At 35.2% G+C, this 15,317-nt stretch overlaps 1 protein-coding gene across 1 annotated transcript in view; it reads right to left on the reverse strand.

Annotated features, from left to right (window-relative positions):
- The window catches only part of LOC150109886 (uncharacterized), a 226,230-nt gene that overhangs the window by 114,437 nt on the left and 96,476 nt on the right, over positions 1-15,317 (reverse strand). Inside the window, exon 12 of the mRNA XM_090396448.1 lies at positions 4,203-4,500. Coding sequence (XP_090252574.1) covers positions 4,203-4,500 — 298 coding nt within the window. The remainder of the gene's footprint in view (positions 1-4,202; positions 4,501-15,317) is intronic.

Genomic DNA, 15,317 nt, shown 5'->3' on the forward strand with positions numbered 1-15,317 from the left:
CAGAACAGGCTGAAGATTTGTGGGTTGCAGAAATTGGTTGATAGGCAGAAAAGGGGTGATATGATTGAGACATTCAAATTACTGAAGGGTTTCTATAAGATTAATTCAGAGGATATTTTTGAGAACAGGACTGGTGGTAGGAGGACTAGGGGTCATCCATAGTAACTGGGCAACAGTGTGGTTATCAACGGTGTTAGAGCAAGGTTTTTTACTTGGAGAGTGGTGAATGAGTGAAATAAGCTGCCAGAGTATGTTGGGTGCCATGACTGCGAATGAGTTTAAGGGAAAGTATGATAGATACTGTCTGAATGTTGAATAGTTGTTCTTGACATGATGTTAGGGCATCCTTCGATGAGTGTGTAGACTCCTTGGAGTTGCCCATAATAATAATAATAATAATACTGTGTAATTTTCAGAGCGAGTGTTTCTGTGTGATATCTGTGACTAGTACGGGAGATGGCACATCTAGTATGTGCCATCTGGTTAATTTTTTTTATTTATATTTTAATTCTTTGTTTCTTGTTCAGTACTCGGGGACAAAATTGCTGGCCTGGTTAGCAGAGAGGTAATGGCTGACTGTACACCTAGAGTCTGAATAGTAAATCATGTCGGGGTTAAAGGGATGAATAACACCATTTAGCATATCTGCTCTCCAGCCAAAAGGATGTGGGTTCGAATCCTGCTGTGGACATGGATGTTTGTGATTGTCTGTGAAAATACCAGTGGCAGGCAGTAGATGGCATTAGTGAAGATGATGGCAGTTGATGTTTGCTGTAGTTGGTGGATTGACTAATGGAGATAGATTGTAGAATAGGTGCCCTCCCTCGATGAGTCTTTGGACTCCTTGGAGGGGTCACGTAATAATAATAATAAATCCGTCATAAGACCATCTGCCATATTCGCCAAGAATGTCTATCCACTGAAAGCATACAAAGTAGAGGAACAAGATTTCCTAGTTCCAACACTTGCGACTATTGACTGGATTAATAACTTAGATATAAACTTGTAATATCTGACTGATAGAAAAATCTTAATTTTCGTATTTGTAATTTTTACTGGTGTTGTATGTAGATTTAATGTGTTTGTGCTATATACATATATTTAGAGATGTCGAGTTTAGATTTTATATATATATATATATATATATATATATATATATATATATATATATATATATATATATATATATATATATATATATGTCTATTTATATTTTAATTATATACATATTGTTATAATTGTCACTGACACTGTATATGTTTCTTTTTCTTGCAATATAATAGCCATATGATAAATAATAAAATAAATAATAATAAAATGGTGGTCAGATGGAGAGTGATGTAGGTCAGTATGAGGAACAAATGGTGTTAATTTTTTTGCTATTGGTAGTGCCATCAGTGTAATATGTATGCATGGGAAGATATTGCAGATGTTTACTGGGAGAGGTTGAATAAAAAAGATGAGCAATGAGTATGTAAGATGTATGACATGCTGCTGGACTAAGAGCCTTGGTTTAATCAGACTAGGGAATATGGCATAGTGAGTGAATCAGAAGATGGTGAGAAAGAGTGCACAACAGAGAAGAAAACGTGTGAAACTGATGGCAATAAAAAAGTGTGACTAATGAATAAGAAAGTGTTCAAGACTGACAATCAAAAAGCAGATTGCAAAGGAAATAGGAAAAGAATGATCATTACGGTGATTTTAATTCTTCTTCTTTTCAGCCATTTTCTGTCCACTCATGGACGAAGGCCTCCTCCAGTTCTTTCCACCTTTCTCTGTTCTTGGAAATGGTTGATCAATTTTTCCCAACAAAATTTGAAAGTTCATCACTCCACCTTCTTTTAGGATGTCCTCGGCCTTGTTTCCCTTCTTTTGGAATTCAGTTTGTTAGTATGGTGGACCATCGCTCATCTTCTCTTCTGGATAAGATGTCTGGCCCATTTCCATTTTAGTTGCTTATGGTGAAGAATGATGTCAGTAATGCGAGTCTGGCTTCTTATCCAGGCGTTTCACTTCTTATCTTTAATTGTGATGCCTAGCATCAACCTCTCCATTTTTCTTTGAGCAGCTGTTAGTTTATTTGCCAGTGCTTTTGTTACCAACCAAGTTTCACAACCATATGTGATGACTGGAAGTATACATTGGTTAAATGTCTTCCTTTTTAAACAGAGTGGGACATCATTGTTTTGAAAAATGCTTTTCAATTTTCTGAATGCACCCTAGGCAAGTTGAACTCTCCTATTTATTTCCTTTTAGAGTCCACAGTTTAGATCAATGAGATGACCGAAGTATGTATATGAAGAGACTCTTTCCAATTTTTTTTAATAATAATAGAAATTGTTTTCTATTATTATGCTTTTTGCCATCTGGAAGTAAAGAAAACGAAGTTCAAGTCTTTAAGGGGCAACTACCTTGGGTAGTATATAATAGAGGGCACATGAAGACTGAAGTATTGGATTAGATCATTTCATAATACGATGTCATTATAAATGCAGTGTCAAATCTCCATCCAGTTGGTGAGAGTAACTATGAAGTGATAACCTGGGTAGTTACTAGCTATATGAGTACTTCTGTGAGGAAAGGATATAAATGGAACTACAAGGCTGGTGATTATGGATAAAATCAGGAGGCAGCTCACAACTCTATCATGGAATGAGGACTTGGTTGGAAAGGAGATCAATGCTGCTTGGGTGTCATTTTCTTGGATGTCTAAATAGGAGTAATAGCTATGACTAGCTATGAGTAATAGAGCAAATGCTGTGGCTTTATAAGACTTGATCAAGTTAATTATTATGGTAGCAGGGTTGCCAGTTCAATGTTGTGAAGAGTAAGGTTTTAAAATTCGGAAAACAAGGATGAGATGCAGAGAATACAATTGGTGAGGATATTATTATTATTATTATTATTATCCCAAAACCCCCATGGAGTCAAAGACTCATCTAGGAGGTACATTTGTCATACACACAGCTCATCATACTATGTCTTAAATACACTCAAATTCTCTGCAGACACCTCACTCTCAGGCAAGGCATTCAATCATTCACAACTCTGCATGCAAAAAACCTGCTTCTCACTCCCCTGCTCACACCTCCTTATAAGGCTTCCAGGGATGACCTCTGGCTCTCCCATGATCTCCCACCATTTGCTGTAAAACCTCTCCAACATTGATCCTATAACAATCCCTTACTTACTTGTAGGTCTTTATCACACCACCCCTCTTCCTCCTATCCACTAGACTCTGTAAATTGCATCTTCTCAACCTTTCCTCATATTCGACATTCTGGAGATCAGAAACTACCTTAAGTTGCCTCTGGACCCCTTTCCAACATTTCTTCATCCTTTTGAAAACCAGGTAACCAAATTTGGGCACAGTAGTCCATGTGTGGCCTAATCAATATTGGAAGAGGTGGAGGAAATAAGAGATGCAGGGTAATGGTGAATAGGGACCTAAAATTTATAGCAGGATAAAGTGCTAAAATTGTGAGGATAACACACTGAATTCTAGCAATGCAGAAGACAGTGACTTATAAAAGTAAGGAAATTATGGCTCCATTGTATAAGGCCTTGATCAGGCCACATATGGACTATTGTGCACGGATTTGATCATCTGGTTTTCAAAAGGATGAAGAGATACTGGAAAGGATAAAAGATGTGACTATGGTGGTTTCTGGTCTCTGGAATGTTGATTATAAAAAAAGGTTGAGAAAATGCAATTTGAGAGTCTAGTATGATGAGGTAATGACAGAGACATATAAGTTGGTAAGGGGTTTTTATCAGATTCATGTTGGAGAGATTTTTCATAGAATGGATGGAGAAAGAACAAGAAGTCATCCCTGGAAGCAATATAAGTAGAGTGTAAGCAAGAGGGTAAGAAGCAAGTTTTTTTTTTTTTTGCATGGAGAGCAGTTAATGGCTGGAATGTACTGTCAGAGTATGTGTGGCACCCTGAGAATGCAAAAATGTATTCAGGGCACAGTATGATGAGTTGTATAACAGAGGGACATTCCACAATGGGTGTCTGATTCCATGGAAGTTTGAATAACAATAATAATATTCATTGCAAAACATCACCAAAATCTTCAATAGTTCGGATCATAACAGAATGGTATTTTTACAGATACTCCAACTCAATATGCAAAATTAACTGTTTAATTTTGCATTTTTAAGATGCAAGAAGCAACAAAAAGAATTTTACTTACACCTAAGTTTAAAGATTCATCATGGGTTTCTTGATCTCCATCACTTTCAGTTTTATGTAGTAAGGCATTTTCTGGAACATGCTGATTCCTCAGGGCTGGATCTTTAATTCTTGTTTCTCTCCCTTTATGCTGTGTAAGTTGATATGTAGCAGAAAAACTCAGTTGTTCTTCCATATCATTATTATGATGAGTATCCCATGCTACAGCTTTCACTACTAGGTTTTCTGTTTCAAATATGATACTTTTTCCTTTGTCAACTCTAACTTCAGAGACAAATCTGTCAACAATTTTCATTAGCCTAGTGATAAAAAAAAAATCAAATTATCATATATACAATCAACTCTTACTATAGCAAACTCACAGGGACCACAGGAACAGTTTATTATTGTGAATACTTTTTATTATTGTTATTATTATTATTATTATTATTATTACACCCTCCATGGAGTTAACAGACTCATTGTGGGAGGTTCATTCAACTGAACAACATATTTATCATATAGAATCTTAAAATTCTTAACACTCCTTGCATTAACAACACGAATATTCTGGTAATGCATTCCATTCACTGACAGTTCTCCATGTAAAAAACCTATTCCTCACACCCTTCTTCACACTTTTACATAACTTCCAGGGATGACCTCTGGTTCCTCACCTCTCACCTTCTACTCTTTTTATAATCCCTTCTGGATTAATCTGAGAAAATCCTCTTACTAACTTAAATGTCTCTATCATATCACCTCTCTTCCTCCTATCCACAAAATTTGGCAATCCACATTTCTTCAACCTCTCTCCATACCCAGCATTCCAAACCCCTGATATTGTCTTAGTCACTTGGCTCTGGACCCTCACCAATGTCTCCACATCACACTGAAAACCAGGTAACCAGATCTGAGCACAACAGTCCAAGCCTGGTCTGACCAGTGCCTTATACAGTGACACAACCACTTCCTTATCCTTGCATGTTAGAGTACTTTTTATCACAGCGAGCACTACAATGTGCAACCTTTGCAACATTAGCAATATTCCCTCTAAACTTCAGTCTACTGTCAACCATCACTCCCAAATCTCTAATCTCATCGACTTCCTGCAGTACAGCACCATTGACATAGTACACAGCCTTATATTTCTTAACTCCAAAATGCAACACCTTGACTTATTGATATTAAAATTACAATTCCACTCTTTTTTCAAAGTAAAAAGTCCATTCAAATCTTACTGAAGGGATTCAGTATCAATGCTACTTATCATTCTTTCCAACATCAGCAAATAACTGAAGATCCTCAGTCAGTACACATGATATATCGTTTACAAATAAGTTAAACAGCAGGCACTCAAGAACAGCACCCTGGGGCATGCCACTGGTTACCCTTCTTTTTTTTTTGAGACACTGCTCCATCATACACAACCTGGGTATCGTTCAGAGAGAGAGAGAGAGAGAGCAATCTCTGATCCATCTAACCAATATACTATCTATTTCCATCCTCTGCAGCTTGTTCACCAACTTATCATGTGGTAATCTATCAAACGCTTTTGCAAAGTCTAAGATTATCATTGTATATGATTCTCCCTTATCTAACACACTCATCACCTTATCATAAAATGCAAGTAAATGACTAAAACAGGACCTACTCATTACAAATCCATGCTGACCATCATAAAGAATGCTATATCGATCAACCCAATTCTGTATTCTATTCCTTACCTATCTATCCAACACCTTGACTACAACTGCAGTCATACAGACTGATCTATAGTTGGAGACTTCTGTCTTAGAATCATGCTTGTGGAGTGGTGCTATTTTGCCTTCTTTCCATTCCTCAGGAACCCTACCCACTGCAAGACTTTCATTAAATAACCAGGTCAAGGGCATAACTAACTGTGGTGCACATTCCTTAAGAATATGTGGTGATATGTCATCCATTCCCACAGCTTTATTCACATCTAACCAAACCAACATCTAATACACCTCTGTTTCTTTTCTTTCACTTCAAATTCTCCTAATATTTTCCTCTCTTCTCTATATTGTCAGATCATTTATACCAGTATGATATACCCTTATAAAGTGCTCATTCAGTAATTCCACTATACTCTTTGCAGCTGTTAGTCTGCTGGCATGACTATCCACCAATGTCAGCCTGCCATAATTATTCTTCCTCTTGCTTGCCATGTAGTGGAAAAATTCCCTTGAGCTAACCTTGGCCTGATCAGACAATCTCCTCTTATACTGCACCTTTTCTTCCTTTACTGTGCTCATCACCTTTCTAGCCTGCACTTTATAATCTTCATGGATCTGATCACCGCCTGTCTTGTACCTCCTCCATAACATTTTCTTTTCCAGCACAACTTGCTTGATTTCGCTGTTCATCCATTGCACTCCCACTCTATTTACTCGTTTAATCCTCGCTACAGACCTTCCTATAATCACCTGCTTTATACTTCCACATGTATCCATTTTTGGCAGTGACCTTTTCTTGTTTCATCACTTCCCAAACAAGTACCTCATGATCACTCTCACCAACCAGTGGCAGTGTCAACACTTCATTAGCTACTATATCTTGTGAAGTTATCTCCAAATCCAAAACATTAAAGCCTTGTTGCTTCAATCATTTGCTGCTTAAGATACTTATCTCTCAGAAATTCCACAAACTCGCTCTCCTTGTTCCCATACACTATCTCCTCCTTCCAGCCTATTTTCCTGTAATTAAACTCTCCCATCAGGATCACCTTCTTTTTACATGCCCAAATAATTGGCCTAAACACTTCACAATCAGTATTCTCTTCATTCCTTGGCATATAACAGAATCTCAGATATACTAACCTGTTTATTTCACCACACATATTCAAAATCTGTGCATGCACTATCAACTTCCACACTTTGTGGATACAATTCCTCTGCAATCATTAACAGCACTCTCCCTCCTCTTTCCACATCTCTATCCTTCCAGAAATTTATATATATATCCTTCTAATTCTATTTCTGACATCACATCCTCCTCAGACAACCAAATTTAACTTATTCCAATTACTTTTGAGAATACTATCTGAATCAATGCTACAAACTCAGCTCTCTTGTTTTGAATACTCCTTACATTTGTGTATAAAATGACCATTTTATACACAAATGTAAGGCCATTTGCAAAGCGAATTTCCTTTATAACACCATTTATGCCTGCTGCTTTAGTCCATACTATTCAGTAAATTAAAGATACCAAGAAATTATATATTGGTTTAATCCTTTATCCAAGTGTAAGCAAACAAAGTTTGCACCTGAAGTATTTTCAGGACTGGGGCAACTTGTGATAAAGGTGGTATGACTTCATATCACTTGCCTTAGTATCCCATAATGCAAAACACATCTCCTTGCAGACATATATAATGCTATGCATTATACATGTCTGGGGATAGTGAGGTAAGTGAAGTGAAGTCATACCACCTCTACCATGAGTTGCCCCGGTCCTGAAATTATTTCAGGTGCAAACTTTGTTTGCTTACACTTGGATAAAGGATTAAACCAAGTATATAATTTCTTGGTATCTTTAATGTATAGTATAACCAAGTGAAAAAACTTCCAATATACTTTTCAGTAGTTTATTTTAGTGAGTGAGTTTGCTATAATAGTATTTACTACAGTGACAGTAAACTGTATTTAGTAATTATTCATATTTTGAAATTATCACACATTATATTACCCAAGTAGGATGTTGTGTTGATCACTGTATTTTAGAGAAATCAAAGTATGCACACACACACACCTCAAGCATATATGGATTCTACTTTAAATCACATTCTTGCCTTTTGAAGCACACCCTTCACCAATATGTGACAACATAAATGTCACATACTGGTGAAGGGTTATTTTGAACCATTCTTCCTTAAATATGACCACCAGTCCAGGTTTAGTTGTTGGACATGCTACTTGGGTCCAACATCATTAATTTGCTCCAGAGTGATACTTGGTTGAGAATGTATATCTCCTCCAGACATGTAATAGTACTTGAGGTATGATATAGTTCATTATAATGTTGAAACTGACTGACATGTGGTATAAAAATTTCATAAATATAATTTACTTATTATGTTCAGTTTTTACATAATTGCAAATAATATGTATTAATTTGTAAATCTCATTTTCTGAATTTAAATTTTATACAAATAAGTGTAAACATAATATGTTTTATTTTCTTACATTTTGCAATGCACAATTATTACCATTGTCACTGAACTTATCATGTGTGCACTAATGGAGAATTAATGTTAAACTGTTAGTTAAACTTAATAATTTACCACTTAATGATATGATCTTCTAAGAACAGTGTAGAAATGCTGAAAATATATGTAAATTCATCTTACTTTTCAAAATTAAAATAAATAAAATAGAAGTTACAAACATAGATAGCTAAAAGTATTGAAGAGCTGTTTGCTTAGATACAGAAATTCAAGAGATAGAAAGACAGGGATATCAAGAGCAGAAAAGCATGCATCTTTTCTGTTCTTGATCTAAGAAGAAACAATAACAATAATACTGAAAGCAAAAGACAGAAAGTAAGTTCATCGTAGTCCAATAAGAATAACTGCATGCATTAATAGTTGCAAACAAGATAATGTTTTTCTTCAGTGTGTGTGTGTGTGTGTGTGTGATGCATGCAAGAGATCAGAAGCAAGAAATGAAGTGAAAATTGAGACAGTGGTATTGAAAAGACAGAAGTACTTGGCAGTGAAAACAGTAGTAGTGTTAGAGAGAGACGAAGAGAAAATAGGAATGCAAGAGGAACAGGAAACGAAGGGAGCCTGGATGGACAAGGAGACATGGAATAGAGAGAGTGAATATTGAAAGTGAAGGTAAATGTGTGCATGAAGTAGAGCATGTTGTGATGTGGTTGAGGAAGTTGAGAATGAGCAGATATATGTGGTAAGTGGTGATAAAGGTGATTGGGCAGGTATGATGGGGAAATCACAGCCAAAAAGTAGCTGGGATAAGATTGGTTATAGACCTAAAAATAAATTACTGTTTGTTTACAAATTCCAGAAGTATCAGAAATATTGGAGATGAAATGGTTTTGCTGATTGGGTTTATTCACTCCAAAATCATTGGAATAAGTGAAACATGGTTGAGTGAAAGTGATATTCTAAAGGGAATAGAAATGGAAGGATACAGCATTTTTCATAAGGATAGAGAGGACAAGATGGGAGAAGAAGTGCTGCTGATGATAGCAGGAGAACTATATCCACATAAGGTAGACATGAAAGAGGGAAATAGTGGCACTGGTTATGAGGAAGTGTGGAGTAACATGGAGGTTGACAAAAAAGACATATTTAGTCGGATGTTGCTATAGGCCTGGAAATGCGGAGGGTGGTGATGAAGAAATGTATAAACAACTTGGATTAGTGAATAAAGGAAAGGTAATTATTATGGGTCATTTTAATTATGGCAGTATAGATTGGAATGAAGAGATAGCATTGGGAATAAGGAAAATGAATTTCTCAAATTCTTGAGAGTTAACTACTTAGGCAGCACATAAAGGAGAGCATATAAGGATTGAGAGTTTTCAATATAATCATTTCATCAGAGGATGTAACTGTGAGTGGGGTTTCACACTTTCCCCAGTTGGTGAGAGTGATCATGAAGTGATCACCTGAGTTGTGGCTAGCCATATGCAGACTTTTGTGAGGAAAGAATATACAGGAAAACCTCGCTTAACGCAAATTCGATATGCGCAATAATCAGCGTGATTGAGTGAAATTATACTATTTCACTCAATCGCGCTTTAAGCAAGTGATTAATCAATTAATGCGATTTTTTTTACTTTATGCAAACTTTTTTGTCACCAGTCTGCACTGAGTAGAAAAGCTATGATTGTACGAGACCTGGGATACAGCAAGTCTACAGTTTAGACTATATTACATAAGAGCAAAGAATACAAAGAACAAGGAAAAGTCGCTACTGCTTCTTTAAGCATGCAGATCACCTGAAATAGAAGCCATTTAATGATTGAGTTGGAGCGTCTTCTATCAGTCTGGATTGAAGATTATAACTGAAGATTTTTTCTAGTTGAAAAAAAATTACAGTATAATCTATATTAGAGGATAAAATCATCAAAGTTAATAAAAATCAATTGCTTAAATTTTTATTTAATGTCTAAACATTGGATTGAGCTAATTTTTTACAAAAAAATTAAGTAAAGATGTTTGAATCATGCTCAAATTTTTCATCTTGTCATGCAATTTGTGATAGCTGCGATCACTTTATCAAGAATTCAGCATACTTAGAAGCTTCGTTCCATATCAGGATCAGCATCAAATAAAATTTCATTAGCATATGCATCATTTGTGATTGAATGCAGTCAGCTTCTTAGTTGTAACATTCTCTTCTTGTTCGCACTCCTTATCTTCTTCATATGCATGCTGTTCTTCTAGTTGAAGGATATCATTCTTTCTTAACTGTTCTGAATGGGAATCGAACAAGTTTCTCACATTCTTCATTATCCAGTTCATTAAATCCAAGTTCTTTTCCAACTGTGCTGATTTCTTCAATAATGTTAAATCTTGGATTTTGTGCATGATAAACTAACATAGACTTGAGTTTAAAGTTGCCTCCTAATAAAAGCATAAGACGATTTTTAGATACTTTGTATCCTTAAGATGCTTCAGTTTTAGCTAGGAAATTTTTGTTGGTATACACTTCCAAAAGAGACCAATTTCATCGACATTGAATATTTGCAGATCCTCACAATCAAATTTTTCATCCTGAATTATACTTTCCAATTCTTCAGGAAACTTGGCCGCAGAATCTTTATGAGCACTAGCAGATTCCCCAGTTATTCTTATGTCATGTAGCCAGTTCGATTTTTAAAATGGTCAAACCATCCAAACTAAGCTTTCACATTCCTCTTGAAATTTGGTCTCTTTCAATGAGGTAAAAATATTGAGAGCATTTGCCTGAATATTTTGGAGTGGTGGTGGTGGACAAGGATCTGAAGTTCAGAGGCCATGTTGCACAAGTTATGAATTCATCACATCAGATCATGGCAATGATGTGATGTGATGAAAACAGATTTGTCCACAGGTTTTCATAGTGATGAGAATATACTGAAAAGGGTCCAGAGAATACTGACTCAGGTGGTAACTAGTCTTTGGGATGTGGGATATGAAGATGGATTGAGGGAATGCAGTTTGCAAAGACTTGTGAATAGAAGGAAGTGAAGGGAATATGAGTGAGATATTTAAATTAGTAAAGGACTATTACCAAGTTAATTCTGGAAGAAATTTTTCATACAATGGGAGAAGGGAACATCCCTGGATGTTGTATAAGAAAGATGTGAGCAAAGGCATAACGAACTGGTTCTTTGCATGGAGAGTGGCTGGTGAGTGGAATGCTTTGCTTGACATTTCAGTGATACACAGATATGCTGAATGAGTTTAAATCATGGAATGATGGATGTGTAACAACATTTATCTCCCATGATGAGTGTTCTGATTCAATGAAAGTCTGGTGTTAATAATGATAGTAATGATAATTCTTCTGGGAAGGTAAGAAATGCCATATGTTTGTTAATCAAGCCATCAAATAAAAGTTTCATATATTTGCTTCATTGTAATTAGCAGATTAATTCCTTAAGTTTTTGTGGTAGTCAGTAAGATATATATATATATATATATATAGAGAGAGAGAGAAGTAGAAGTAAATAAAAGGTTCTTAAGGGTAGGAGTTGAGTGGATATTTTTTTATAAGTGAGCAAGGACGAAACGAGCTTTATAGTTAGCTGAAAGTATAATCAGCAGTAATAATAAAAAGGAAATTAATACTACAATCGGATAAAATAAAAAGCTGGATGTTTAAGGAAGAATTCTGAATGAACCCGGCTATTCTAGAATTGTGGCTTTTTTCCGATTTGCCCTAAAAAGAACCTCACGGTGTTTAATTAGTTTATGAGTGGTAACGACGATAGTTGAAGTACCCTGTAATTGAAGTCTAGAATTCTGAAGTGCGTTTGATAGTGCTTTAAGTACAACCGTGGATAAGTCTTGTAGATGTGTTTTTATTAAGTAAGATAAATAAGTTCCAAAGGTTTGCTCACAACATAATTGATGTATTAGGAACTATTTCAGGTAAGGTTTATCATAGTGTATTATTTCTATGCTTGAAGAACTGTGTGTTAATTACGCTATGCTTAACCTAACTTTAACTGTGGAAGCTCTTCGTGATTGAGAGTTGGAGATAAGAATTGTTTGAAAAATATTTTTCAGCTATTAGTGCCTGTGATACTTTGAACTTATAGCATGACTGAGAAATGTGTGAAAACTGATTAGATTGGATGTTCTATTATATTTATTTAAGTGTGGAAACTTTGTAATCCAGAAGCTGAGAAAGTGCATGTGAAGACTTGGAAGATTGTGCTAATGTGATTAACTTGACTTAATATTTGACTTGTTACTACTATTAAGAATTAGAAGTAAAATTTATGTATGTGTTATATGACCTATATTAAATGCTTTATTTGTTAACCTAACTGTTGTATTTGCCTGAAATTCTTTTTACTGCACCGTTCACAAAAAATTCGAATCTAGCGGGAATCCCCAAAGAGAGAAAATAAATACTTTGGCCTGAATGAATGAGAAGACTGCTTACTAACTTTGAATTGATCCTACTATTTCATATAGACTTATCTAAGGATGGAGTGGTGCAGTATAATAGAAATTTCTCTACCCTTAGATTAGTGATCAATTTACAATTAGTTTTCTTTTATTTTATGAAAGTAACTTTTAACAAGATGGTGGATTCGAACATCAAGAGAACAACGTCACAACAAATGGCACTATTCTAGAATTGTTAGAATAGAATTTCTGTCCCCACTCCTTACCTTTTATATATATAAAAAGGTAAGGAGTGGGGACAGAAACTTGGAAGTGAAAGGAAGCAAGGGGATATACTACAGAAGTAGAAGTAAATAAAAGGTTCTTAAGGGCAGGAGTTAAGTGGATAATTTTTATAAGTGAGCAAGGATGAAACGTATTTTCTAGTTAGCTGAAAGTGAAATCAGCAGTAATAATAGAAGGAAATTAATGCTACAATCGGATAAAATAAAAAGCTGGTCGTTTAAGTAAGAATTCCGAATAAACCCAGCTGGTCTAGAATTGCGGCTTATTTCCGATTTGCCTTAAAAAGAACCTCACAGTGTTTTAATTAGTTTATGAGTGGTAACAAGGATAGTTGAAGTACCCTGTAATTGATGTCTAGAATTCTAAAGTGCGATTGATAGTGCTTTAAGTATAACTGTGGATAAGTCTTGTAGATGTGTTTTTTTTTAAGTAAGATAAATAAATTCCAAAAGTTTGCTCACAACATAATTGATGTACTAGGAACTATTTCCGGTAAGGTCTTTCATAGTATTTTATTTCATTGCTTGAAGAATTGTGTGTTAATTACGCTATGCTTAACCTAACTTTAACTGCGGAAACTCTTCGTGATTGAGAATTGGAGATAAGAATTTTTTTGAAAGATATTTTTCAGCTATTAGTGCCTGTGATACTTTGAACTTATAGCATGACTGAGAAATGTGTGAAAACTGATTAGATTGGATGTTCTATTATATTTATTTAAGTGTAGAAACTTTGCAATCCAGAAGCTGAGAAAGTGCATGTTAATACACTTCAGGTGACATTATAAAAATTCTTTTATAATGTCACCTGAAGAAGGCTGTTACAGGCCGAAACTAGTAGTGTGTTTATATTAAAACCTTTTTAATTACATCTCGGTTCTAGTCATTCAATTTTTTTTTCATAAAACTATGTATGTTAACCGAGTCAATGATCATTCTGTCATATATATATATATATATATATATATGTGTGTGTGTGTCATTGCATGCCCATTTTGGTTTGGTGTGTTGTTGTGGCTTATGCAACCTGTACTACAAAATTCACATCGATTTAACCACATTTTTATCGATGTATGAACATTTTAAGAGTGTATAGCACATCAGTGCTCATCTTAACTGGTCTAATGCAACTAATTGTAGGATAACTTTGAATACTTTAATTTATCAATTAATTGTAACCAAATCTGCACAGTGGGAGACAATTTTTTGTTTTTGTTTTAAGATACTGTATATCACAAAACAATAATGAAAGAGAATGGTCTATTTGGTTAGTACATTTGAATTACTCAAAGGTGTAAAATTTGGAAGAGGAGGATGAGATAAATTTATTAAACTATTGTTAAAAACTTGTCTATATTAAATATAAAAACTTGCCCACCACGTAATTCACACTTCACACATGCAAAACAGATGAAACTCAGAAAATAAAAACAGCAACTCATGACAACATTAAGTTGGATTGGGTAACACAATAACCAATCACAGTCTCTAGGTGCTATTGTCTCGAGCTCACCCTGCCTTGCCTTCTGAGCAATATAAAACTACTAGAATGCTAAGAATTTGACCTGCTGCACCATATGTACACCTTTTCAAAGGGCTCAAAGGTGTATGTATTTTGAATGCACACCCAGGCTATTAATGTGAATGTGATGCGATGTTTACGTGTCAAAAAGTGTCCTCTTCATGAAGCATTACTATATTGTGCTTACTTTTAGGAATCATGCGAAGTCTGGAAACAATTAGAGGAGCCTTTAATGGAAATAAATGAAAAAAAAAAAAAGAAACAATACCTTCTTCAGAGTTGAGAAAAAAGGCCATGCTACCTCTAGCATCTGTGATCTACTTTAAAAATAAACATGCAATCTTTTGTTGTTCTTTTTTTGCTTGTTCCATCTTTCACATCTTCTTCCTTATCTTTCCTATCTTCTTTCATACCATGCTTGCCAGGTCACTGTACTGCCAAGAATCATAATTTTCACTTTCCCTGTTTGCACATCTTAACAACCTTACTAACATCTCCTAAATCTTACACCTGCAATTCCAATTTCATAATGTCTCATAATATAATAAATTTAGTTTAATCCTTTATCCAAGTGCTCCTGAAAGTATCTTCAGGATTGGGGTAAGGTGGAACAACACCAGGGCAACTCGTTGCAAAGGTGGAGCAAGGTACCAACACTCCTGTCTCAGTATCTCCTATAATGCAAAACACGTCTCCTTGCGGATATGTCTAATG

The sequence above is a fragment of the Typopeltis vanoorti genome, chromosome 1 (genome assembly GCF_054136105.1).
Source record: "Typopeltis vanoorti isolate ZY-2024b chromosome 1, IOZ_Tvanoo_1.0, whole genome shotgun sequence".
NCBI lineage: Eukaryota > Metazoa > Arthropoda > Arachnida > Uropygi > Thelyphonidae > Typopeltis > Typopeltis vanoorti.